General features: G+C 43.8%; 1 protein-coding gene and 1 long non-coding RNA gene across 8 annotated transcripts in view; one reads left to right on the top strand and one right to left on the bottom strand.

The window, feature by feature from the left end:
- The window catches only part of MEIS2 (Meis homeobox 2), a 170950-nt gene extending 143518 nt beyond the window's left edge, over nt 1-27432 (bottom strand). For 4 of the 7 annotated variants that reach the window (XM_052693915.1, XM_052693914.1, XM_052693912.1 and 1 more), the window contains exons 1-7: nt 25522-25698; nt 24387-24619; nt 22938-23079; nt 22694-22744; nt 22028-22078; nt 21094-21243; nt 10993-11107 (exon numbers count right to left, since the gene is read on the bottom strand). In XM_052693915.1, coding sequence (XP_052549875.1) covers nt 10993-11107; nt 21094-21243; nt 22028-22078; nt 22694-22744; nt 22938-23079; nt 24387-24619; nt 25522-25533 — 754 coding nt within the window. In that variant the 5' untranslated portion in view covers nt 25534-25698. Of the gene's footprint in view, nt 1-10992; nt 11108-21093; nt 21244-22027; nt 22079-22693; nt 22745-22937; nt 23080-24386; nt 24620-25521; nt 25699-26859; nt 26947-27327 lie in introns of those variants that run through there. The other 3 variants (XM_052693913.1, XM_052693910.1, XM_052693909.1) reach the window with 3 other exon arrangements.
- On the top strand, nt 25138-26339 carry LOC128085920 (uncharacterized). Its single transcript, XR_008209162.1, has 3 exons — nt 25138-25496; nt 25688-26024; nt 26262-26339. It is a non-coding gene; the product is annotated as an uncharacterized LOC128085920 (long non-coding RNA).
- Nucleotides 27433-27665: the final 233 nt, after the last annotated feature.

The raw sequence follows: 27665 nt of genomic DNA, 5'->3' as shown, positions 1-27665 counted from the left end.
TTAAACTTGTATATGTTTATTCAGACTAAAAGCAACAATAATAAAATAGTTACAAAAAGATAGATTCCTTCTATTTCATAGTTAATGAAAAAACTCTACATATAAAGCAGACTGCTTACGATACCTCTGCCAATTCTGATGCCCTAAGCCTTCGCTTTTCAACCACCGCTGCCTGCGTGCACACTGAAAGCTCTTAGGCAACAGTGCGGGGGGTGTGCTAGATCTTCTCATGCCAGGATGAGAAAAATCAATGTCTGTGTTTAAAAGACAGAACTACTGATGCGCAAGGTCACTAAACACCACAACCTGTTCTATAGCTCTAGAGCAGGGGGAAATCCTAGAGGAAAAAGGAAGACAGTGCATTGCACAAACTTGTTTTAAGCCAATATTATCCTTGGATCCCTAAGACCTATATAACAATAGAAATGATGTTTTCCTTCATCTATATTTACTGTGAATGTTTGGGAGAAAAAATGAAACAAAAAAAAAAACAAGAACAGTGCAAAAGATACATATATAATGACACATTTTTAAACACTGGAAGCATCACTTTAGAACTCCCTTCATACACATACCATTTAGAAACTGATGAGGTGATCCATGTCATCTTTCAATACTCAGTTTATTAGTCTTCTTGCTTAAAAAAAGAAATCTACGTATATAAAGATAATGAGTATTTCATTTACCTTTTCTCACCTTTGTTGAAAAAAAAAATTGGGAGTTTTAAAATAAGCAGTACTGTTTGCAAATGCAATTTATCCAGTGCTGCCATGATGAAGTTCATGAAAGCCAATGCAAGAAACATACTTGATTTTCTATATAACCCTGCATTCGTGGACTCTATGAGCAGTCCCCCAACAACAAGTGACCATTTCGTAACAACTGTGCACCATTTCCTTATGCTTGTGCCCATTGCACAGATGGGAAAGAATGCAGGCCAGAGAGTCCATGCAACTTACTCAAAATCCTCTTGGATTCAGTTCTGCAGATAGCTGCTCCTGAGTAGACATCCATATCTTTCCTTGAGGCAACAAAAAGGGAAACAGAGGAAGGGCACCAAAATAACAGATGCTCTTCTGGTGATCATTCTTCTTATTTGGATAGTGCAACTAGCAGTGTAACTAAGGTTGCAGTCGCATACAGTTGTACTGCTCTCTTCTAATTCTTATAATACCAGATGCTAAAGTAGACCAGAAAACTGCAAGTCTAAGTTTCTACATACATTTTTAGAAGTACTTTTTATGAGAATGAAAACATTTTAAATATTCATTCGCATCTTTTACTGCATGGGTGAAGATTTACACATGTTAGTGTAGTAGAAGCTGCTGGTTGAAATAGTAAATATTTTGAAAAATATAGCATAAATATTTAGCCACTGATCTGATCTTTAAAATTTTAACCTTATCAAGACTTGCCTGTAAATCACTCAACTTCTGGTGAATGAAAAACCTAACTGAGAAATACAATCATTTAGATAGAGAACAGAGAAGCTAGAAGAGAGGAGAAATCACTCCCTTCAGCCTATAGAACTGAGACTGCAGAAAAACAGTCAACAATCTCTGAGTGCCAGCTACTGAAAGGAATCTTACAGCAAGTTTTTTAAAGAAGAAAGTATATATAGACTCTGGGGCCAGGTTGACTGGTACATGGTGATCAGTCGATTAGAGTAGAAGTAATTGTACAGGTTAAAAGCAATGCTTCACAGTTACTTAAAATCAGATTGATTTGAAATACCAAAATTAGGAACAAATATATCAGACCTCATTAAGAGACAACTGAAAATGTTTGTCAGATTTTTTTCACCTGTTCTTCTTCCCCAGCTACAAAACACCCTTGGAAGCTGGAGTATGGCAGAACAGTTAACACAGGCAAAGTAAAGCCAGGAAGACAAAAGACACAGGTATTACAATATGCAGTTCCATAATGCAGTGCTTGATGCTCCAGAGGGCCTTCAACAAGTACTGTACAGCCAAAAATCAATTGAAAATCAGCATGATAACAGAGCATGAGTTGCCCTGTAATAGCCTGAAGACCCCCAAGGCTACACGAGGCCCTTTCATCTGCCGTGGCTCTGACTCAGGGGAGCTGCAAACCCTCCACAGGCTCTCAGCCCGTCCACCACCCTTACCCACTGCTGCCCACCTCACAGTAAGGGGAGCTGACAGCAATAGGGTGGGCTGCCTCTACCAGCGACACTGGATTTTTCTTAGCGTAGGTTTGGAGGCTTTATTTATTTTATTGCTAGTTCTTAAATAAATTGCTGCTCGAAGCAAGCTTGCTGATTTTGGAGTGTGGTTGCAGTGTGAAGACAATCCCAATTCCGAACACACAGGTGATCCCTCTGTGGTATTCAGTGAAGTACAACCAAGAAAGGAAGGGGGAAGAAACACTGCTCAGTTCCTTGCACACTGCTATGTATGCAACAAAGCAGGCCCACAAATATTTCACTCATATGGTAGGTTTAATTTCAATATTTCTTTAATTACTTTCCAACAATGTCTGGTTTCTGTTGAATTTACGCTAGTACTTGGCATTTGGTGCAACCCCAAAAAGATAAGATACATATGTCCTCTATTCACAGTCTTGGCATTTTTACCTTAACTCAGATACTGAAGTGATTGGTTTGAAAAATTACCTTGCTGATTAGCTACATTTTCTAGTAAATATATAGTGTTAATCCTTAAATTCTGAATATGACATAAGGTATACAAATGTTCTGTCTGACTCAACAGCAACATATCACGGCTTAAGGAGGACATGTATGCTGATCTCCACGAGTGAGGAAAGAGCTAATTGGGAGTTAGATTCAGTGTGATTATCAGCTTGTTTATGATAAGGGAGTACTCTTCTGAAAGCACTGTAAATTCATCCCTGATTGTGGTGTTAAACCACAGCTCATCTTCTATCTGACTCCCCCCTCCCCATTTGTTCGGTTAGAAGGGGCTTAAAACTATTTTCAGCAGATGACTCTGTCATGCTTTGATTTTCTTCAGACTTTAAAAAAAAAAATAAAAAAATTAAGAAATCAGCCACATGAGCCTGATGTCAAATTTCACTTTCTAATAGCAGAAAGGCACATTTTAAGTGTTTACTATAAGAACACATTTGGGTAATTTTTCCCCATGTCATTATGAACATTAGACTGACCCAATTAATATGAAATGTTTCTATGCTGCTGGAACAGACCGTGTTACAGAAAGAGCCATTTGCACAACCTGTTCATGATTATGGGCCATAAGGACACAAAGATGGCATAGACATTTGCGGACCATCTGAATTCTTTCAGGGGAAGAGGGGGGAGAGGGGGGGAGGTGGAAAATAGGGGGGGGGGGAGGAAAAAAAAAAAAAAAAAAAAAAAAAAGATGTTGCCGACTGTTGTGGGTCATGTTTTTTTATCCAGAGTATTGGACATGTAACACAGCAACAAGAGCTGATCATTTTGTTTAATCACCTTTTGGATCTTTGCCAGATGGTCTCTATTGAGAGCGCTGCAAACAGAGAGAGATGAACTGCGTCTAACATGCCACTAGAGCTTTCCCGTAAATGTCTGAGAACTGAATCCAACAAGAATTTAGTCTCAGAGCAGAAAGGGATACATTTAAAAACTATGTGCATTAACTATACTTTTCCCCATAGAATCCTCACTTGGCATGAATAATTTACCCACTCTTATGCTAATGGGATCATGAAAGTATCCCTGTGTCTTTAGTGCAGCTATTCTCAGCTTTCAGTAATTACCCCACCCAGTGAAAATAACATGGCTTCTTGCAGACGAGCGGCCCACTCCTACCTGGCAATTAGAAAGATCATGGCTGACAGGAGCAGTCCAGGAATGGACCGCCAGCTCCTACAGCCTGAGCGGGCAGCTGAACGAATTAAAGCACTCCACTGCGAGCATTTCTGTGTCTGCTCGCAGTCAGCATGGGCAAGGAGATCCTGTGTTGTTTGTTGTTTTTTTTGTTTGTTTGTTTGTTTTTAAGGATAGTAGACGACTTTAATACATTGCCCATGCACCGTAATTCTAAGAAATAGCAACATCAGTAGTAAAAATCAGAAAAAACAATTTTTTAATTATTATTATTATTATTTTAAATCAGTGCCATCATGTTGAACAAGAGGGAGGGAATTGCTAGGTCAATTAGTGCTTTCAAATTTTATCAGCTACACAAAGAAAAATCCTACATTATTATTTTTTTTAAATTTAAAAAAGTTTTTATAAACCTCGCTACTAAGAACAAGGCTTTGACCTCTGTCCATAGCACTCTTTGCTAGGTAGTTCACTATGTAAAAATTATCAGGCTAAAACATCTGGGAAAGAAAGCTATGAAACAGCAGGGAACGTGGCTGGTTTATTGTTTATCTTTTGTTTATGAGGCAGTATTCAAGTTTAATTACTACTCTAAATTAAACTCTAACAGGCATCAGGAGACATCCCTTTACACGACCAAGTTAAAAAAAAAAAATCTAGAGATTCCAACACTAGATCTTTCAAATAAGTTGGCACATATAGGAAGAAATTAGTCGGTCTGTAACAACACAGGAAGACATTTAAGCACTTGCTACTGTATGTTTGAATGCGCTGCATTATGAAACCATTAATATTGTAACAAGCATACAATTGTAATTTAGCAAATGGGATGTTATCTAACATTCAGAGGCAAATTGGGTTAGGCTGAGTAAGATCTGAGATGAAAAGAATGGCCTAAGGAGGAATCCTACCTTCTTCATTTTGAAATACAAATATATAAATACACACACATACACACACACACTTAAAAAGAAAAAGCAACAAGAAGCAGAAGCAAACATCTTTTAAGTATAATTAAGTAAACTCTGAATGTACATGTGCACAAGGGAAGAAAGAGTTTGCTACGTTTACCACAACAGTAAGTGACCAGTTTTAGATGAACTTAGCTGTAGGAAAAAATAAAATAAAAGTTGAAAGCAACTAGCAAAAGATTATTCCAGATGGCATCTGTCATATTGTATTTAGGGTTATTTTAAAGAGATTACTGCCACTATGAAAACATTCCATTGACAGAGTTTTCCTGGGCAGTGTTTGAAACCCCTGCATAGCACATTCAAATATGGAAATAAATGTTTTCTAGGACGTATCTATTGATAGACATAGTATATGCATAAACATAACAAGATGGATTTAAACTTAAGAGTGAGGTGAGGACATTAAATGCAAATGTAAGATTTTAAATCCCGCACATTCTGAGCTTTAATTTAATAAACAGTGAGGAATCTGCCTGAATATTAGAAAACAGCACATGAAGCAAAAATGCACTATGAAATTTTACTGCTACTTATTGAATAGTGGATAGGGACATAGTTGTTCCCCTAACCCAGCAGTCAAACAAGAACTGCAAAAAGCTCTATTTGTTCACGCAATAGAAAGAAAGAAAAGAGAGGATGGTAGGATACTAAAGTGTGACTATATTTAGCTAAGCAGGTTCTGGCATCATTATGGTTAATGTGCATGTGGTGTGCAGTGTGAGCTCAGCAGTTACTGGGCCAACTGTCTCAGTATTTCTGGGAATTCTGCCTATTCACAGTGCAGGGATTGTTCAATTGCTGCAAAATGTACAAAATGAATTTTACAAAAATGAATTGTAAGGAAGGCCCCATTACAACGATTTTACAGCAAAGATGTCAACATCAATTTTTCTTTCATGCATAGCTAATGATTAAAACAGCATATTCCATTTGCCTAAGACAATTTATTTCATATTGGCACATCAAAATATTGAAATAGAAAGTTATCTTTACTCTACCCTGATTATTCATTGCTGCTGAACCCACACCATTGTTCAAACCATGAAAAAATAAAACAAACTTGGCAAGAAATACTTAAAACAAAGGCTCATCAATATTCTCCAATTTGTCAACATCTCAATTACAGCAATGGAAAAAATGTAAATTTCATGTGCTTTGAACACTAAGAGGTCTATTCTTCTGTCAGTGCACATGCGTAACTCCCATCACCATTAATGGGAATTACTCATACATATCAACACAAGGACAGGCCCCTCAAACTTGAAAGGAAAAGATGAATTAATAAGGGCTACTCTCTTCCTGTATCTTCCCCTGCTGAAAAAAGTCATTGTTCCTTAGGAGTTTTTCATACTTCAGACAGTTCACCTTCATGAGAGCTGTGCCTTCTGAAATAATGCCTCTCCAGTGAAGCATTATTTATTAGGAAGTTTAATTTTTCACATCTGGATATTTGGGCTTTTCTATCAGGAAATTTCTTTCTTACAAAAAGACAGCTCTTTTCCAGTAAAACTAAATTTTATAGCTCTACATGTAAAAATAAAAAGAAATAAACACATATTCTGAATCCTTACAAGGAACACGTATGCTAGTTAGCCTCAGCAGGCTCACTTACATGCACAGTGCGAGGGGGAAAAAAAGTTGCAGCATTTGTTTTTGGATATTAAGCTTTGAAGACTTGGCATGAACAAAATTTTTTATTATTAAAATTATTATTTGTTCATTATCATTACTACTATCCCTGTCTTTTTTTTTTCCCCCCTATCAGAGCTTGATCCAAAGCTTTATGTGGTTTCAGTAAAAAGACAGTGCTCAAAGGCCTGTCAGCTACTTTCACAAACAAATTTGTTCATTGCACGATGATATTTAAAAGCGACGCTGCCTGATGTTTCAAACCTGCATCAACCCAGAGGTGTAATCTAGGATCAACACACATTATTTTAGTTAACATCAGCTAACAGTTGACTTAGCCCAGGACCACATGTTGAGTCTTCGCCACAGAAACATGGACAACAATTTTTCAAAATTACTTGAAGATACTGCCCTAGAGAGTAACCCTCAGATACAGAGGGACACATCCTCTTCCTTCAGCACAAGCAGCCACAATAAACAACCAAGCTGTCAAATGAATAAGGCAAACTGAAGTTGATGCCCATTTATTACCTTTATTTCTGCAAAACCTAGAAACAACTCCTTGACCGTAAGAAGACAATTTTATCACCCCAGGCCTAATCCTAAAAGGCACTGAACTTCCCAAAAGGTCCTGAAAAACTACAGCCTCTCATCTGACTTCTCTGGATCAGGCCCTTTCATTGACTAAACTAAGAATGTGACAAATGAGGTATAAAATCCTGGTATAATAAAATACAAAACTGAAACTGTTCCCTGGTGCTTTCCCGTAGATCACATGTTTTTAAACCTTCAAAAGATTTATTTCTCACTTTCCATGCATAATCTGCCATATTCATTATTTGAAATATCTCATAAAGAGATTAAATAGGAATTAAAGTGTGGGAGCATCATATCCATCACTGTAGTACAAACTGATGCACAACTCTAGAAGTCATTTACCCTTGTGTGTAAAGACAGTGGCTTTAAAAAAAAAAAAAAATTGTCTCCAAAGAATCCAGAAAACACCCTGAAAGACTTTCAGATCTGTTTTCTTCCCCTCCAAATAAAAGGGTGGATGATAAAGCTGCACACACCTTTTAATCTTCTGCTTAGGGTTTTCACACATGTATTCCCCAACAGAAACCCAAGGGTCTTCTCTCTCTTCTCCCCTTCTCTTAGCCCCTTTCCTGCCATCTCCCTTGCTATAACTCAGCTAACCCAACAGAACCAGTCAGTTTTAAATTTCAGTTGGGACCCCAGTGACCTGTTAATGAATCTACAGAGAGGAGAAAAACTCACAGTGTTGAGTTATGCCTGGTGTTGCTAGCTGACTTGGAGTCAGAAATGCTTGAAGCGTTAACGTAATTGCAAGAATGTGAAAAATGAAGCGTTGGGCTCCTGAGCAAAGCGAAAGGTCAAAGCAAGCCCTACACAAAACAAGTCTCTGGAAGATGGCCTCATTAGACCATTAAATCAGCTTCTCCTTTTTCTCCTTTGTAAGATGTTTAGAGTACTTTATTTTATTATTGGTCTATTTAACTCTCTCTTTCCAGGACAGGAGGAAAAAAGAATCAGACCTGCTACATAATTACTGATCTCTAAAATGGTGTTAGATGGCATTGATCTGCATTTGTGGATCTGAACCAGGATAAAGTCAATAAATGCTTGGTAGATTACAGGTCACTAGTACTTAGGTTTGTTAGATGATCAATATGTTATATAGCTTAGTTTTCTGTTGAACAAGTGAGGTGACATGTTAAGAACAACATAGACATTTGCCGCTAATAAAATTAGGATAATCTTTCAACATTTACTGCCCGAAGGCCCTTTCCTTAACCCTTTCAATGCCTGTGCATCTAATATCAAACATTGACTAGATTAACCCTTTTGGTGCCAAAAATGCAGCTGTGCATTGTGATTAAGAGGTTGACCTCTATAAACAGCCAAAATGCCTACAGTTGTTTTGGTTCCAGCTTTGGGAATTCTGAGTATATTTACTACATAAAAAAATACAACTACCTCATGCAGAGAAAGTCTGGAGAGGAAAAAAAAAAAAAAAAAAAGTGTCATCACTCACCCATCTCACTTCCATCTCCTAAAAATCACAAGCTACATGCACATCATAAACTTAAGGAAAAAGATGAGACACATGGAAGGAGAGCTCCCAGGAGCCAGAATAGACTGGATCTAGTCTGAATCAATTTCTGCTGCCACCAGGTACCAGTGGAAAAGCCCGAAGGTTGCTAATGTAACCTAAGACTCTGTAACAAAACTTCGCTTCCCAAGAAGCCCTTTGGGACAAGTCAAATACAACATTTGAGGAAGGTCTCAACAAAACTGCAGGGAAACCAGGCTGACCTAAACAGGTAGCTATGCCAGAACAGCTCCAAAGGGCATTCCACTACACTTAGAAGTGGTTGGGACAGATTCACTGCCATTTCAGTGGTAAAGCAGACCCTGCCCCCTCAAAGAAGCACAAAGAAAATTCAATGCAGATTTCTGCACCAGACCTCCTTCTTTCTAATCTTTCCCAGGGTTCAGGGGAGAGAGCAATCCAAAGCTGTCTCCAATGGGAATTTTTCCTGCACTGTACGATCATACATCTTTCAGCTGCCAGCAGCTGAGAGGAATGCTGATTTGCCACTGGACGACTGCTTCCTTTTAAAAGGCCCAACTGAGTACAAAGGGAAGTGCATGAGCAATGTTTCACTTTGCTAGGCCAGGCAACACTGGTGATGGATTTGGCCCTTCAGCAACCGTTCATCTTCTGCAGATGTAAGTGTAACAGGTTTGCTTAAGTCACATATACTGCTAGAAATGTCCATTCTCAATAGAAAGCTCACATAGTTGTAACCAGCTACTTTTTCCCCTCACGCTTAGGAATATTTCTGCAGCACCCCGTTTTACATGGTGAGGAATCAGATTGTTAGTGAAATACAAGATCTTTGGATGTCAGTAAGGGGAACTCTTTACATCAAGCATAGCTAAGAGAAGCACTCCTAGTTTATAAGGGGCTTCTCAACAGAGTGAAGATACAGGTGTGACCAAATTTCTTACCTATCATTACAATTTCTGCAGTCTCAAATACCTCAACAACAACACACAGCTTAAGCATTTCACCAATAGTAAAGACTGTGGCCAGCCTGTAGGCATAATGTCATTTTGCCACTCAGCATTCAGTGACCTGTCCTTTGCACAAGCCACTGAACAACACGAGTTCATGTTGGGCCTTGTGCAGCTCTGGATCAGCCACACAGGACATATCCTAAGCAACTCGCATTGGACACAGATCACACCCTTTGCCTCTATCGCCAATAGTGCACAAACAAGTTGTACACATAGCAGACAAACCCAAACTGCCATCTGAGAGACAAATGTCACAGGTTGCACTTGAGACAACTGGTTGTGAGGGAGATTGGGCAGCTCCCTGCCATAAGCAGCCTCATGAGAGAGATAAAATGCTGCAGCAGTGTAGCCATCCAGGCACAGCATGAACCACATGGGAGCCCCTGCAACATCAGGCCTGCAGCCTTGAAGGCCACTCCACTCTGCTCCTCCCACACAGCTAGCAGGATCACACATCTGTCACCTGGCTGTATGGTATATGCGTGACCACCAAGTGAGGGCAACAGCAGTGGCAAAATGTGACAGATGCAGGTGGAGGGAGTGAGTCATAAGGCCTTGTAAGGGTAGTGCCATATTTGTCAGCTGAGGCTTAGTGTAACAACAAAGAAAAAAACAAGAGGGGATCCCACAAGCTTTGCTCTTAAAGATCATCATTCTGAGCAAGAGTCCATGTGTGGCAGTAGCCCATCTTTACCCCACTCTTTAGTTCTTGAGGCTTGAGACTCACACCTGCTGGAGCCACTAATGCTTCTAACAGGCAAGTGTAAAACACTCTCGTATCAAGATGACAGCTTTTGACACTTACTCAGCATGGATGCAGATGACCACACACAAGGTGCAAGGCAATAGGAAATAAAACAAGAAGACCTAAAATAATAATCAAACCCCCAGAAACCTGAAGAGGAATTCATTGCACAGACACAACAAAGGTTTTGTAGTTCAGGTACATCTCCGTTTACTATTCAGAATCAAGATTTTCAGAAGCAGACACGAGTCCGTACAAGTAAACATTGCAAGAAACATTTTCTGTCCTGTTTGAGTTTTGTACCTACTTCAAATTAGCGGTTTGATAACATTATGCAGGCAACTTTTCCCCATATAAAACTATAGGTTAAATTCTCTGTCTATAGCCCAGCTCAAACTACTGCAACACAGCTGGGGAGTATGTCTGTCATTATATTTACTTACACCACACAAAAATAAACTGTAGATAACCAAATTTGTAAAGGAATTGGCAGAACTAATCAATTGTTATTACAAAGCTTGTTTGAAGATTAGATATTTTTCTTTGAAATAATAATAAAATGCAGCTAAGTGGGTTAAGAAAAGGAAATACCGTCTCCCTAAGTTACAGCTGATTATACTGCAAGTCCGCCACTCCATGTTTACTCTAAGGCAGATGTACTGATATAATAAAAAAGCTGAAGTTATTTTAGTCATGCCTACTTTGCACAGGGAAAAAGTTTGACCTTTTACCTTGCTCGCTGCTGTTGTCTCCACTCTGGGAAGCATGGCCCCCACTGGAGGGCCCCGGTGTGCCTGCTGAGTGCGTTGAGGTTGCATCATCGTGGTCTCTCCAAGATGAAGGATTCTGGTGTCAGAGTGCCAAGGAATTTTTTCCACAGTTCCCATTCCAACAGCAAATGAAGAACAGAAAGAAAACCAGGAAAAGAGGGGAGGAGAGGGGGAAAAGTATACACATTAGCATTTGTGAAATGTGCCAAATACTGATACTGTTTGCACAGTGTAATAATTCTTCAGCAAAGACAAACAGAGGAGGTACAAGGATTCATTTAGTAAAATAAAGGACACGTTTAAAAAAGTAGAAATAAAATAGTAACATATACACATTTATATGTATGTTCCTTAATAAGCCACAGGGGGTCTTGGAGAAGAACACCAACCAACCTACACAGTTTATGGTACTGAGTGCTCACATCAGGGCAGTAGTCATGTAAACTCTCTCTCCACACTTTGTTTTTCCAGACTGATGAGAGATGGGAGGAGAGAGGAAGAGGAGGGAAACTGTTTTCAAGAAGTAGAGAATGCGTATGAAAGAGGGACGTGCCCTCCCACCCTATCCTCTCACTGGTCTGTGCAGTGGAAAAAAGTTGAGGCAAATACAAAGACGCAGGAAAAAAAGCAAGCTGCTTCTGAAATGCATTATAACATGAAGATGTTTCCTTACTCCCAACCACCACGTTGATGTGACACATTTCAAATATTTCCTAGCTGTATCACTCTAACAGTTCGCTTACAAGCATTGTCAAGAATAACCACCAGGTAATTACCTAAAATAACACGTATAGCGATTTTTATGTAATTCTTTCCATATTACTATGCACAAAACACGACAAAAGAGAATACAGAAGACAGACATATAGAGTTCGTAAAACTTGGCTAAGTAAGTCCTCAACCAGTGTACTTTATTCACATCATTCATGATAGCTTTCTAATTTATTGAGTATTGGCTTTCCTGAAGTGAGGAGCTGCTATTTAAAGGGATAAGTGAGGAAAAGTTAATGTTACAGTTTAGCGCTACTTTGTTGAGTGTATTCTCCTCCTGTCCTCCTCCCCTTTCCTGATCATTCCCAATACCCTGCTGTTGCTTAAAGGAAAACAGGAATTCTACTGTACAGGAAGAGCTTTATCAGCACCACATGAAGGCAGGCAAGAGATGGAATTTCCTCTGGCAGAAAAGGAGAACAAGAACACATGAAACAGATCAGACTAGGGGCTGGACCTGCATTACTTGTCACCTGCATGTGACAACTTAAATCAAGCGTGTTATAATAATCCAAAACCAAAGCAAACAACAAATCCCCCTCAACCTCCAAAAGCTAACCCCCTTCCCCCCCCCAAAAAAAAAAAAAAAATTGTTTGTTAGGTCTGACTGCATACAAATTGTGCCTTACGAAATTACATTGGGCTATTAAAACATAAGGAGAGCCCCAAAGCAGCAATTGACAAGTTTTGTTAAATTATTTGAGTGGGACGAATTCTGACCTCATCTACCCCAATGTGCAGTAGGAATAAGTTCAACAAAATCATCTGATTTACCCATTGTAAAATTCAGTGTAAGTGTGATTGGAATCAGGTCCCCAAATATATAATGAAACATCTCAAAGTAATCTCCTAGTACTGATTAGTACCACATGCTCTATAGCAATATAAAATAGAACTGCCAAAGAACGTCTTGCAGCAAAACCCAGTAACATAAATCTAATGGGCCTGACCCAGATCACAGCAGAGACAAAGGGAAGAGCCTATGACTTCAAAAGGCTCTGAATAAAGCTCCAGGTGACCAAAGGGTGAGAGGGATCCAAATCCCCCTTCACCTTACACAAACACACACATGCACGCACGTATGGGGCTCCAGAGCAGGAAGATATAAGCAGATCAGATGACAGTCCACGATCTTAAATTCACCTCACCTATCAGCACAATTGACAGCATAATAGCATTTACGGTATAAAACCACCACCCTTTCAAAACCTGTGAGACCAATCTCCTTCTCTCACATAGACCCACAAGAGAAAAATAGTAATAACCACAATGAAATTTTATATTCCTTGTTGTTGTTAAGTTAATTAGGTCTCTGGAATTCCTATTAATGCTGTAAGCCCCCACAATTTAATTTCAGAAAATACAAAAGCTTTACCATCATTTTACAGAATCAGGTGGGAAGATGCAGAAAAGGAACAGTGAGAAGGCTTGAAAGTTCAGGAAGCCCAGATGTTATTAAAAAAAAAATTAAAAAATCACAGTTGAAATAAGGTTCCCAAAAAGTTCAGATGGAAATAAAATGCAAAAACCGAGTAAGTCTCTTTACAGCCTCGATTAAAACACAGTTGTGCCTATGAGCTTCTCTTTTTATCTCTGAGTTAGGAAGCCACTCAAATAGCTTCAAGCTGAAGGCAAACAGCAGACAGGAGCTCTTCAGCCCTCTGCAGCCTCTTAGCGTCAGCTGTTTGCCGGATGGTAATCAGATAAAGAGCTAGAAGAAATACATGAAAAAGAAAAGAAACAATAGCATAGCATGAGTTTAGCTCTCCAACAACACCAGGCTGGAACCTTCTTTTAGAAAATGTAGTAATTGCAACATGTTCACCTAGGCTAAACTTTTCAGGGAACACAGTGAGTTATGTTAATTTTATGCACTGCAGGCTCTCTTAAGCTGGCTGCTGTTGGAGCTCCTTATCACACATAAGAAAATTACAATAATTAACTGGTAACACCTCAGTTATGTTTTAAGGCAAATGCCATCCAAAACCTATCATAGAGTATTTCAAAAGCTTAGACCAGCCTTTATGTTTCAGAAACGTGCTGATTTGGAAAGGCTCAATAAATAAGACTTCCTGCAGCTGAAAACTCTTGCTGTCCCTACCAGGCTGAGTTGTTCCTGACCTCAGTTTGTACATTCGGTTTTGGAAAGACAGGGTGGACTGATTGGAAATTTAATATATTTTTTGCAACATAGTTTTTTCGAGGAATCAATTTGGCAGAATTTTCTTGAAAAATACAAGTAGTTAGCTGGAGTATTTACAAGAGACAACGGTAGAATTTTGGAAGAGTCTAAAAGCAAGGGAAGCAGCTACGCTCTAATATTATTTTTAAAATGATGAATAACTCTCGGGGTGGAGTTTACAGCCTCATAAAAATGACAGAATTCTTTTTCATTGGACTAGAATCATTGTGCAGTGTCTTTCTTGCCCTAAAATGTTTCCAACTTTTCATCCCTCAAGAAAACTTCCTTGCCAAATGCCTGATTACAAGTATTTATATGTACATCTTCATCATCAAGAAAACGAAACAAAAAAACAATGACAGACCTAAAGTGTGCTTCACTAGATATGTTTTATCAGTATAATTTGGAGAAATCCATCCTGATACAAAGCCCTTCAGTAATAATTCTAATTTTCTATTTCATTTTTCCCATGAAATTTGTATTAAGTTATTGTGTTGTAAAAAAGAGAAAAACAAATAGATAACATGAATTATACAAACTACTTTCATAGCTTCTCATATCTTTCTGCAAGGTTTAGTAATATGCTTTACAGAAACATACCAAAGAGCATGGATAAAACCTGCTAAAATACAATCACCTGTTTTGTGTTTGCCTGTACACGATGAAACGTTCACGCACATATGACCTAAACTAATGACTTGTAACACAGAAGGTAAACAGCACACATGTCTATTCCCAATAGTTTTAATAACTGGGAGTCAAATATGATGCTCCTCTTGCTCTTACCTAATTGTGTTAAAGAGCAGTGTTATCAAGAGAAAAGCAGTGAATACTGAGCAGAGCACAATAGAAAGAGATGGAAAATAGATACAAGAAGCTAGGTCTCCAGGGGCAGTATTTTCTATTTGCTGGGCTACAGACTCACAGCTGATAATGCAAGTTGTAATTAATATAAAAGCAGGAGACAATATGGGGAAAGCTTGTACTAGCAGGGCCACAGGAGATCACTCTACTGCTATCCACTGTTTCTCATTTACACACACAGCTTTCCCTAGAAAACATAATTTTACCAGTGTTTTTTCCCTTGGAAGTTAAAAAAAAAATAAAATAAAATTGATTTATCACCATCGCTGAATTTTGCTAAATCTAGAAAAGAGCAGCAGAAAGGACAAGAGAGTCTTGGTATACAGAGCAGTCTGGTGCATTACACTTCAGTTAATTCTGCAGATCTGGTGGAAACTGTAAGAGTTTTTTAATTGCTGCAGGATTTCTTGAACAGAGGTGTTGTAACAGAGAGATTTGATAGAGGACAACCTTCAGCCAAATTGCAATTGTTACTTTGGATGCCCAGAATCACCACTGGGCAAAGTCTGGCAAAATTTTTGGGAGTGTACACAGTCCCTCTGCAGCTGATTCTGATCTCACAGTGTTTTTTATGGTGATATTAAAGACTCAATTAACCATAAGGAATTTGCTTCTTATTTGTAACTGGAAGTCAGATCAATCAGGCCAGCTGATATCCATGTGAGTACGTTGAGCAGAAATTGGCTCACAGACGTTAACCAGCATTTGGAGTACACAGCCATGACGGGATCAGGGCCTTAAATTTTATCAGATGAAATGGACAAAACCATTTATCTTGTGTGAACAAAAAAAGCATGACTTGCTTTCCTGAAAGAAACTGCAATATCTGTAGGACTCTCTGTTAACAGGGGTGGAATCGAAGGTCTGGAGGTTGCTTTTGTAAATTAATTTTTCAAACACAAACCTGAACAGAACTACTGACATAGGTGGCATTCTCCTCACGAAATACAAGCCAAATCCTGCCCACTTTCTTCTTACAAGCAACGCCTGTAAACAACGGTGGAATTACTGGTGTGACCAATACCACAAAAATCTATCCCTCTGTACCACAGTGTATCAAAAGATGGCATGCTACGCCAGGCGTAAGAACCCCTATGCATACATGCATGTGCGTTTGTGCGTGTGCACTTGTGTGTGTGTTTCAGATGTACAGGATGATATCTTAGAGGCTGCTGTGGAATGAGGCAAAAATAAACTTATTACATAAAGGAACTCTCAATAAGTAAATGAGCTGTGGAAAATTGCGTATGTTTTTTTTTTTTTAAAGGCTTCTCCTGATATTACCAAGGTATGTTTTCCTACAGGTGCATATTCAGTGTGATTTAATAACTAAATTGTATGTGAATTGCACAAGTGAAACAAAACAGAATGTATTGTGTTCCATCAGATATTTCTGTACATATCTACACATGTACAATTTTTAATTTTGACATTCTTGTCCCTTGGCTTCGCATTTGAGTAAAGTTGTCTAGAGGAATTTTTGGCACTCCTAGAATGTGGCAACGCTGTTAAAACTACATGCTTTGTATTTTTCAGTTCAGATTGAAATCAGACATATAATCCACCTGTCAGTAAAGAAGTGAGACTTGAAAAATCAGGTTTTTGTTGTTTTTTTAATTGTCCGTCTACATCGTTCTGTGTGGCTACACTTCATCTAGAATGATAGACAACTCAAACCAAAGAGGGTACACCGGCATCAAATAGATGATGAACTAGGATGTCATTTCAAATAGAGAGAACCCGAATTAAAATTAAAATATTCGATTGTGAGATGCCTGGTAACTTGTCTCAGCAGTGCCCATCAAAAAGAGCAAATACATGATGTTCTGTGTTGTCTCAAAAACTTCCTGATGCCCGTCAGTCTTTCAGGACCAAGGGGCCTAAGTGACATCCTAAGTCCTAAACCACGCACTGAGAAATTTGGTTACGAAAGAAAAAAGTTTGTCCTTTTTCTTCTTTGCAGTGAGCTCCCTGGTTTCCCTTCTGACCCACTACAGACAGGAAGGGCACCTCTGGGGTCTGCTCAGCATTCCCACCCAGGTCTGCCAGGGCTGTGTGCCTGAGGAGCGCAGCACCAGCCCAGCAGCAATTTCCTCAGTCAGACCCTACCAAAAGGTTTAATTATATAGCTGGAACTGATTTTTATTTTTTCTCGTCTGCAAGCAGACATCAGAAATTTGCACAGGCCATTCTTCAATAAGAAATGTGAAAGAAACACAAAATGTCTGTATGTCCAAAAGTACAAAATATACGTATCTCCTCATGTGAGAGCTGAAAGGTTTAATACTCTGACTAATATTTCTCTTCTACAGCTAAGGCATCAGATTTCTGACCTGTCAACAGTCCTTTTAAAAAAAATGAGACGTATGTATATTTCTATCCATTTTTAATTATATTTTATGAATGATGATCTGTATATTATTACCTCTCGGCTGCAAATTGACTATAACTTATAAACAAATATCAAGAAGACTGAGGCCCGAATCCTGCTCCCATGAAAGCCAGAGGAAGGAGAGCCATAAATTTCTACATGAAAATTTCTAGGCTTCAAAGTAGACTGTGCTAAAGGAAAAATTGTATGGCATCAGGTGAGATCAGGTACAAAAGAAATGGAACTAAAGTACAAACTATAATTTATGCTGGGGGGGTGGGGAAAAAAAAAAAGTTTTTTGAATCCCCAAATTTTACAGGCATCACTTTTTTCCCAGATTTGAATAGCTGGAAAGAAAAGGAAAATGAGATTTGTTGGCAATCTCAACAGATCTTTTAGGCTGAACCCAGAATGTGGGATAGGGCCCAGCGTGTTTATATTGAACAATAATAAATTGTCTATGTGGGGAGACTTGACTCGAATTGCAGCTGGAAAGGTTTCTTTCCATTTTTTCTTTCCTTACTGATCTGGTTCAGCCAGGGCATAGCTGTAATTACCTTCTTCCCATCTACAGCTAATACCTCAGAGCAATAAAAAAAATACGAGGGTGTTAAAAATTCAAACACTAATTATGGGCTGTTATATTTACTAAACACAGCAGAGTAATAACAAAAGTTTCAGCTTCTTGTGGCCAGAGCTACACTATTTGATCTTCTAAGTCCCCGGACCCCTTACACTTACTGTATTACATAACAGTTAATAGCGCACTAAAACAAAATTCGATGTACACATTTATTGCCAAACACATACAGCACAACCATGTACAGATGTCTCCTCTTTCCAGCACAGGTATACCTCTGAAGAGTTCATTCCCTTGTTGATTTTGCTTTTGGTTTCCAGCTAAGTTATATAAATAATACAGCAGCAGATTTTGAAAGGGGAAGCGTTATATCTCAGCATCCAGGTTGAAGTGCTGTGGTAAATACTGGCTAATCCCATCACTCTTTTTGTTACTTATGGCAATTTTCAGGTCTAGCCAAGGAACGAAAACGGGAGCTGCATTAGGTGTCGGTTCCACTCTGCCACTGTCACTGCTGCCAGCCCTTGCACACACAGAAAACACACACACAGGATGTAGCTTTATACCGCTTAATAAGAACAGAGGTGTGTGGATTTTTGGGGTGTCAAACAGCTGTCACAAACTGTCACCTCCACAGGAGAAACCTTGGCACACAACAAATGCAACTACACTGCTTTTTGGCTATCATTATTCACAGCCAATCAGCGGAGCTGCTCCTGGTATTTCATGTGCAAATAAAACCATGAGGGGAAGACCCCTGGATCAGAATAGTGGGCCAATACATAAAACAGAGGAAACAACATGCTGTCTCTGTCCCTCTGAAGTGGCTCATCATCACCCCTGCACCAACTTTCACCAAATGAGATCTAGCCCGGGGCTATATATTAAATATGCATATCAAAGCAAATGAAAAAATAAACCTGGAGAGTCAAATTGGACAAATTTGCATGCTTGAACTATTACATTTTCAGGTAGATGCTTGCAAATGATAGCATGCTTTTTAATAGTCATGCATGTTTATATTAGCAATTTTTAAAGCTTTTCCTACTTTACAAACAAAAGATTTCTGCCTGATGCAGCCTTGTACAATGTAAACACCAATGTGTACATAAACAGTAGTTTGACCAAGCTGTAAAACAGTGTTAAAGTTTTGTTGAGAAAACAAGCTAATATATTAAAAAAAAAAAAAAAAAAAAAAAAATCCAGTAAGGAGACACATTTCCCAAAACGCATGAATAAAATGTAACTATGTGATACAACTCTTCATTTCCCAGTTGGTGTTCTGGTTGCACAAATTATTGCTTCCTTTCAAAACAAATAGCAGGGGGCTAAAGTAAAAATGTTATAGCTCAAATCTCCAGGAAATAAAAGGCTTTAAATTATAATACCCAATGAAGTGGTAAACCCTAACGGGTGTAAGATAAATGGGTTGTCATATTTATTTGAGTTTGCTTTTTGGGCCACAAAAAATAAAAGGAGATTCTTCTTAGGGAAGATAATGGTTATCAAATTATCAAAATGCTAACCCCCTCCACCCCTGTCCTATCATTGTGTGTGAATTTAAATATTATAATGGAGCACTGCAAATTGGCTTGAGCATTCGCCATCTGCCAGAACCCTAAACAGGCTAGTTTATCTAATCTCCTCAATATAAACATAAGCATGCTCCATTTCTACACTTCCACTTGAAACACACTCTTGTAAAGAAACCGTACTAGAAAAACATGGAGGTTTTTTTTCTTCTTCTTCTATTGCTCTGAATTATACACAATGACCCTATAGCTTTCAGGGTGCCACTCACTCTAATTTCTTTTCTCCTACTCCTCCATAATACTTACGCACGCGCATTTAGGGTTGTAAAATGCCATAAAACAAATATTTTTGAAACAGTGTCATGCCTCATAGACTTTATTATCTACATGTGAGATAACTGACAAGCGGAGAAACTTTCAGGGACCACTGTGTATACATTTTTCCCCTCAAAATAATAGATTTCAAATGCACAGCATCATAGAAATCTTGTTCTGCAATGTTTACCTCACGCAAATGAGAAAATGAAAGCTAAGTCTTGGCTTCAAAAATATTTCCAGGGCTCTGGAACTAAGCAATACCAGGAGAGGGGTGTTAGGAGAATTTATGATCATCTCCCAATTCAGCTTCAGTCCAGGTCTAATGCAATTACCAAACACACACACAAACAACGTGTTTTCAATGGAAACAAAAGCTCCTGGAAAGCTGCTTCTCCCTGGGCTGAGAGCTGCTCTGCTTAAAGCGCAGGGAAATGAGGGCGGGCGTCTGTGCAGAGCATGGTTAACTTCACACCGGGTGTTAAATTAATATTTCAACTGCTAAAATATTAGACTGTATCATTTAGATTATGAGTTCAATTGAATCTAAAACTGCGTAAACCCCCTTTCCCCCCTAGGGATGCGTTTCCTATAAATAAACCAGAGTTCACACCCACTCTTTTTAACCAGAGCTCTCCACTCCCTCTCTGCGGTACCAGCTGCAATCTTTCCCTGCACATCCCGAGGTCTCTCTTCCTCTCCATGTTTCTGAGTGTCACCAGAGCTGCTCCCATCCCGGAAAAACAAAGGCTCTCTGCTCACCACGCACACCAACTTCAGTCCCACACACATAGCATGAATTCACCAACTCCGCAAGTGTTAAAATCAACCACTAACCTACAGTTACTCCATCATCGTTCTCTCCAGCTTTCTGTAATACATTGTTAATAATTGCTTCATCAAGGTTACTGTCTTTTATTATGAAGATGCTTCAGGCGTTTGGCAATAAGTCCATATTCTGACAATAAGCTGCTCTAAAGCACAAGCATTGGAAACTCTCATATGCTAACCTCCTTCTTTAATGCAATGTAGTATTGCCAATAATTCTCATCACTTGTCATCCCCGCCACAGGGGAGGGGGGAGGAGAGCAGCAAACTTTCTCCCTAACTTTCTTCTCTGTTTTCCTGTGTTGCTGCATAGACTACAGAGTTGGCAAAGAAGGACAAAAAGCACTGAGCACCACACCAAACAGTTTGCTGCCTTCCCGAGTCGCCTGGACCAGCAAATTTTACCAACCACTGCAAACTCACGGTTGGAAACAGAAGGCAAGTTTCGCATTTTTACAACTTTAGAAACTGAGAGGGAAGGCCTGAAGGTGGGATCCAACCTTAGTAAAGGTGGAAACAGTACCAACAAACAACAGCCACAGACAATGAAACCAGGGACCGGTTCTCTGAACAACTTGAAAGTGTCAGAAAGTGCCATGAAGAAATCAGAAGGACTTACATGGTCGGCTAAATTTGTGGAAGATCCTGAGAGTTCCTCATGGTCTGACTTGGAGCTGCCATCCCTTTCATCGATAACGAGGTCTATTGGCATTTTTCCTTTCAAACAACTAATGTACCGATGGCAGAAGTTATCGCACAATTCGTGAACCTGAAAGCAGCAACAGGAGTGATAGCATCAGTAAGGGCAAGCTATCGGATTGCAGCTCTTTTTGGGAGCAAGAACACATTCTGAGCTCCTCCACGAGTAACTCTAATTAAGGGGCACAATAGTTGAAGGCAAGGAAACAATAGAGGAATTGTTGCAGCGCATATTATTCTCCTGAGACTTGCCGCAGCAACAAGTTACAGAGAGAGAGATAGTGTGCTCAGCCCGGCGTGCGGGGCAAACCCGATGTGCCGCTCTCCCAGCGGAAGGAGCCGCAGTCCGGCGGTAATTCCGGGCCGGGCCAGCTACGAGCTCAGGACCGTGGGGCTCGGGAATGGGCCCGGTCAGTCCGGGGAGAGCTGGCGAGGTTCTGGGAAAGGCGCTCCCGGCGTGGGCACAGCCCCTCCCGCACCATGCAGGGCCCCCTGCCTCCTCCAAACATTTACTGCTCGTTTGGGGTTAATGCGCCTGGCGGAGCGGGAGGGAAGCGGGAGGGCTTGCATTTCTCTTTTGGTTAAACATAGCGTTTCCGAGTCAGGAAAAGAGCTTCTGCCGAGAGAAGGGGTAAGGAGGATGTCAGGGGTTTAATAATGTATAGATTTAATGACTCGGTTGAAATTACACAGAACAAAAAAATGCCGGGCCGGGCTGGGCATGGCTGCCGGTGTCACATGCTCCGGTGGCACAGGTTATGGTGTCACCCAGCGCTCCCTCACTCCCGGCCGTGTGCCCGCTCAGTCCAGGGCAGGGACAGGGGACGGCCTGCACCAATCCCAGTGCCTCTTACCTTCTCTAACTCCAGGAGGTGGAACCTTAGTACTTGTATTGCTTGGATCATCTGCAAGAGAGTTGGAGCAGGGGTTAGGTGGGAGAGAGGAGCTCGGGGGTGCGACCCGAAAGGTGTTGGGGGAGTTGTCAGGGCGGTGGTCGTTCCCATGGATCTCAACCCCTCCGTCACGCCTGAGCGATATGAATCAGCTTTATCCCGAGTACTCGGTTTCTATCAGATTGAATCGAGGTGAGGGGTGAAGCAGAGACTCTTCCTCTGCTCTAGGAGGGGCCGTGGAGGGCCGAACACACGCTCTCACCCCCCCACCGCCCGGGGAAGAAAGGGGAGGAGGGAGATGAATAGTTTGGCGTCTTCTTTACAAGAGGATTTAGGCACTTTGAATATTGAAATCGTTCACATTAGCAAAAGAATTAACGCTAGAAATCTCCAGCTCCCTCTTCTTAAGCAGTTATTTCCTTCACTTTGGCTTCCCGCGGCTTCTAAGCCCGCTTCGCGGCACGCCAGGGCCGGAGCGTTTGCCCCGGCTCGCCCCGAGCGCGGCCCTCAGAACCCCTCAGGGAGGCGGGAAGCCCTCCCGGCCCGGCCGCCTCCTGTCCCGCTCGGTGGGCGCTGTCCGGGACTAGGGGCGGGCGGAGGACGGCGGGCGCAGGGGTGAGGCCTTACCAAATTGTCCAACTCTGGGTTTGAAGAAAAAAGTGGTTTTTCAGCGCGGACCTACGAGAAGAAGGAAAAGCGGCGTGGGTTGTGGCTTCTTCCTCCAGCCCTAGGGATCCCCTCTTTGCAGCCTCCCCCCTATCCTCATCCACGGCCCCTTCCATCGGGCACGGGGTGAGGACCCGGCCCGGAGGGCACCCGCCGCCCCCTCCCGCCCCCACCGAGGGGGGCCCCGGGGGGAGCGGTGCCGGACCTGCTTGGCGAAGACGGCGATGTCCTCGTTGAAGGAGTCGGAGGAGCAGACGTCCCCGCCGGCCACGCCGGGCTCCCGGGGCGTGCAGGTCGCCAGCTCGCACTTCTCAAAGACCAGGGCGAGGAGGGGAAACAGCGGGTGCCTACCGGGCAGTGGCACACAAAGGGCGGGAGGGGGGTGGGGGAGAGGGGGGAAGAAGAGCTCTGATCAACAAGTAATTTGGAAACGCACGGACACGCACGGACACGCGGACACGCTCTGCAGACTCCCAATATCGCTTCGGGAGGAGCGGGGCAGAAGCCCATTTTAAAATGAAAACGTGGTTTTTGCGGGTTTGGGGTCTTGTTTCTTTCGGCAACCGCGAAAGCCCCAACGCATCCCATGTGCAGCCCCCGCAGCCGCGGACAGAGTGCCCGGCCCAGCGCCTCGCTCCTCTCCCAGGAACCTCCTCTCTGCACCGCGGTTTAAAATAACGCGAAACGCGGAGTTCCCAGCCCTCCTCTCCAGCTATGACCTACAGGGCGCACCGCGGGCAGGCAAACTGCGAACCGCTCGGAACGGGATTTTATTTTCGCAAGGGGCCTGCTAGTAGCACTGCACTAAAGTTCCCTGGCCTCGCAGCACCCGGGGCCAAACAGCAGTGTCCGAGCAGGGCGCGGGGAGGGGGCAGGGGGCGGCAGCGCTTCGCCGAATATTTTCCCATAGTTGGTGCAGTCAGGAAAAAATATCTGATCTGCGTGCTGAGCATGAGGACTCTGCTGGTGTGCTCTCTTGTTTGGGTCTGAGCAAGGCCCACACTCCACCGCGCACCGCACTCTCTCCTTCGGGATAATTGGGGGTTTCTTTTAAAAAGGGAGTACTCGGTGCCCCCCGGCAGCGCACGAGGCCGCACTGCTCTTCCTCCCCGCACCCTTTCTCTGCTCCACACAGAGCTCCACGCTGCCACCAATGCTCACTGCTCCCTTCTCGGGAAAGAACAGCTCGTGGGCAGCGAATCCCTCCTGTTTCGCCCGTGATCAGAGCAGCCCTTTATTTACAGCACAGTATTGTGGCACGGAGTAAAGCACCAACACTACACTTCTTCCACCCAAACTCAGAACACCGCGAGCCTGAAGTGCTGCCCTGGCCTTCGGAGCGAGACAAAAAAAAAAAACTCACAAAAAAAAAAAAAAAAGAAAAAAAAAAAAGGAAAGAAAGAAAAAGAAAGAAAAGAGAAGAAGAGAAAGAAAAAACAAAGCAGGGGGCAAAAAAATAAAAAATAAAAAATCAACCAGGGCAGCACCTCCGGGGCCTTCCTCGCGCGGTGCCCCGCAGCCGCCTCCCGGGGCGCTGCCACCGCAGCCGGGCCCCGGCTCCGCGCCCCCACCGCGCCACTCCGGCCCCGGGGCGCTCCCCCGGCGCCGCTCCGCGCTGCCCTCCCGCTGCCGGCCCGGGCCCTGCTGTGCCTACCCGTAGATCGCATCCTTGTCCCGCTTCAGAGCGTCGTTGACAGCGGAGCCCATGCTGGCCGGCATGACGTTGGGGTGCGGGGCGTGGGCGCCGTAGTGCTGTCCGGCATGTAGCGGCGGCCCATGGTTGAGGTGGTGCACCGGAGGGATCGGCCGGGGGGCGTGCGGGTCCCCGTACATGGACGCCGGCACCCCTACGCCGTCCATCCCGCCGTAGTGGGGTAGCTCATCGTACTGTCAGCGCGGGCCGGAAGAAAGAGAGAGGGAGAAAGAGGGGAAGGGAGGGGAAGAGGAGGGGGGGATAAAAAAAAAACAAACAAACAACAACAACAAAAGTCAGAAGAGAGTGGAGCACCCGGCCAGGCGCCAGCAAAGCACAACAACCCTGGAACAGCCGTAACGGAGAGAAGGGAACGTGCGGAGGGATCGGCCCGGAGCGGAGCCGGGGGGGCTGAGCGGGGCGCGGAGTGCGAGAAGGAGAGAGAGGGGAGAGCGCTGGGGTGCGGGGTGCGGGGCCGCCCGCGGCGGGGGCAGCCCGGCCGGGTCGCGGGGAAGGAAGGAAGCGAGGGGAGAAGCCAGAGCCGCTCCGCGTTAGGAAGGAAGGAGAAAAAAAAAACCCATATGAAGGAATAAAGAAGCAGAATCCGAAGCGGCTCGAGAAATAAATCAGCGCCGGGAAGGGGAGAGCAGAGGTAGGGTGCATCGGAGGGGGCGGGAGGTAAAGGGGGAAATAATCGGAAAGTTACCAGAAACATTATTTAGCAGCAATTCCCCTTGTCTTGTCAAAGCCAGAGACAAAAAAAAAAAAAAAAAAAAAAAAAAAAAAAGCAGCCGCTCTATATGCACACATATATCCACGCCCGTATATGTGCACACCCGGCCGCAGCGCTTCCCGAGGCAGCGAGCCGGGAGCGGAGCGGCGCTGCGGGGAACGGCTGCGACGAGCGAGAGTGGAACAACCGCGAGGAGAGGCACACGCACAGCACTCACGCACACGCACGGCAAGCGCGGGGATCACCCGGGCTCTGCTGGCTAACAGGGGCCGCCATCAGCAGCAGCACCGGCGGAGAGCAAATCGGACAGGCCCCTCTTAGGGAGGATTTATCTATAGGTAAGGGTTGGAGATTTAAACCTACCCTTTGCGCCATCAGTCTGCGCTCCAATAAACTCCTGGATGTGCCGTATATTTAATATCCCAGTGTCCCAGTCCAGCAAAGAAAGTGATTTAGAGTGAAGAAGAGTCTTTTTTTTTTTTTTTTTTTTTTTTTTTTTTTTTTTTTTTTTTTTGCCACCCACTTACAGACTTCTCCTATCCTCCGGTACGGGGAAATACCACCACCACCACCACCAGCAACGAGAACGCACAAAAAACAGCCAGCAAACACGATGAGTTTCTGTGTATTTCTTCTTTTTTCTCTCTCTTTCCTTTTTCTTTCTCTTTTTCCTTTTTTCTTTCTCTACGTATCAAAAAAAAAAAAAAAAAAAAAAAAAAAAAAAAAAAAAAAAAAAACCACACACACGGTCAAGCCCCCACCGTGCGGGTTACGATCGGCCCGTCAGCAGCCCACATGGAACCGAACTGTCGTGTCTCATGGCTTTTTGCCACTCCAGCTGTCAATCAAAGCCAGGGAATGTCAAGGTAGTGAATGAGTGATGGTTGATGATGATGAAGAAGAGAGGAGGAATCTTTTTAACCCCGGTTTCTTCTTCCAGTAACTCCGCGCTCGGGTTTTGCCTTTTAGGATCGCTACAGGGTTGGTTTTTTTTTTTTGTTTTTTTTTTTTAAGTACTGTGAAGGGGGGTGGGGAAAGATGCGAAGAAAAATGGAATAGTTTGCAAAGCGCGGACTGCCCCCTCTCTCCTTTTTTCCCGGTAGGTATTTTGTCTCCCTCTCTCCCCGCGCTTGGAGATGAGCGAGTGTCAGTGAGTGCTGGCAGGTTGGCTGCCGGCTGCCTTATAGAAGAGGCTCAGTTTTGCAGCGCTGATCGGCGGGAGAATGAAGTGACGGAACCCGGAAGTGGCGGTGGCCATAGCCAGTCCTGCAGCGCGGCGGCGGCGGCGGCGGCGGCGGGGAGCGGCGGCGGCGGGAGCGGGGCGCGGCGGCGGCGGCGGCGGCGGCGGCGGCGGCGGGGAGAGGCTGCGGGGAGCGGCGAGCGCGGGGTGGCCCCGGCCGGCGGAGCGCCGCGGATGGCAGCGCCCGGCGGGGCGGCTGCAGCGCCGCGCGGGGGGAGCCGCGCACAGCCCCTGCCCCGAGCGAGGCAGCGCGTGTAGGAAGGAGAGAGCGTGCGAGAGGGAGGGAGGGAGCGGGGAGGGAGGGAGCAGGGAGGGAGGGAGGCAGGGGAGGAAGGACGGGGAGAGTGCGTGTGTGCGAGAGGGGGGAGAGGCAGGGGAAAACTGCGGAGAGCGAGAAGAAAAGTGCGATAGGAGCCCGGCCCCGGGTTGGTTTGCGCTAGATTCTTTTAGCACCGAAATACCTTCCGATGAACCGCGATGCTCAGGCTCTGATTTACGCGCTGCATTATTTATGGGGCTCTCCGGCTCCCGCCGCCGCCGCGAGGGGTGCGCAGGGGGCGCGGGGCTGCGCTGCTGGAGGCGGTGGGCGTAGGGGGTGGGGGGGGAGGAAGGAGGGCGTCCCGCGCGGGCGCTGAGCGTGGCTACGAATGAACCGTCCGGGCACGGGGAGAGCGCGTTGGGCACCGCTCCGCGTGGGGTGATCGCAACTCTCAAGAGCTGAGGATGGCTCGGGAGGGGGAGGGAGCGGAGGGAAGGGGAATCCCTTTCTGGGCTGCGAACGGAGCGTGGAAGAGGGGCTCGAAACGGAGGTCAGTTCGGCTCTGCCGGGAGAGACCCAGATGTGCCGCGGCCGCTGTACGCGTTCCCTCCGAGCGGAGCCGGCGGGCAGAGGCGGACTCGCGTGGACGCGTCCGTAGACTTTGCCGTACCTCGACGGGATGCGCGCCGGGTTGTGATCCCGGTAATGCCTCTAACGGGAGCGCTAATTACAGGAGGACGATTTGGCAAATGAAGTGAGAGGATGCACCCCCAGCCCCGAGCACCAGATGAACTTTTCCAAACACACACGCACACACGCGGTAATTTTGGTATGCTCCCTCGGCCAATCGCCGCGCTCAGCCCGAGCATGCCTTACCCTAGCGCAGTCAATTACCGGCGCTCCCCGGGCTCATCAATCACGGGGCGCCTCCAGTGAGGGGAGGAGCGAGCCTCCGACTATCGATCGCTGCAGTTTTGTCCTCCCCAGCCCCCAGCCTCGTTCACGGTC

This window comes from Tympanuchus pallidicinctus, unplaced genomic scaffold, assembly GCF_026119805.1.
Source record: "Tympanuchus pallidicinctus isolate F22 unplaced genomic scaffold, pur_lepc_1.0 scaffold3, whole genome shotgun sequence".
NCBI lineage: Eukaryota > Metazoa > Chordata > Aves > Galliformes > Phasianidae > Tympanuchus > Tympanuchus pallidicinctus.
The sequence above is the reverse complement of the archived record's forward strand: the minus strand, read 5'-3'. Positions and strand labels throughout refer to the sequence as shown.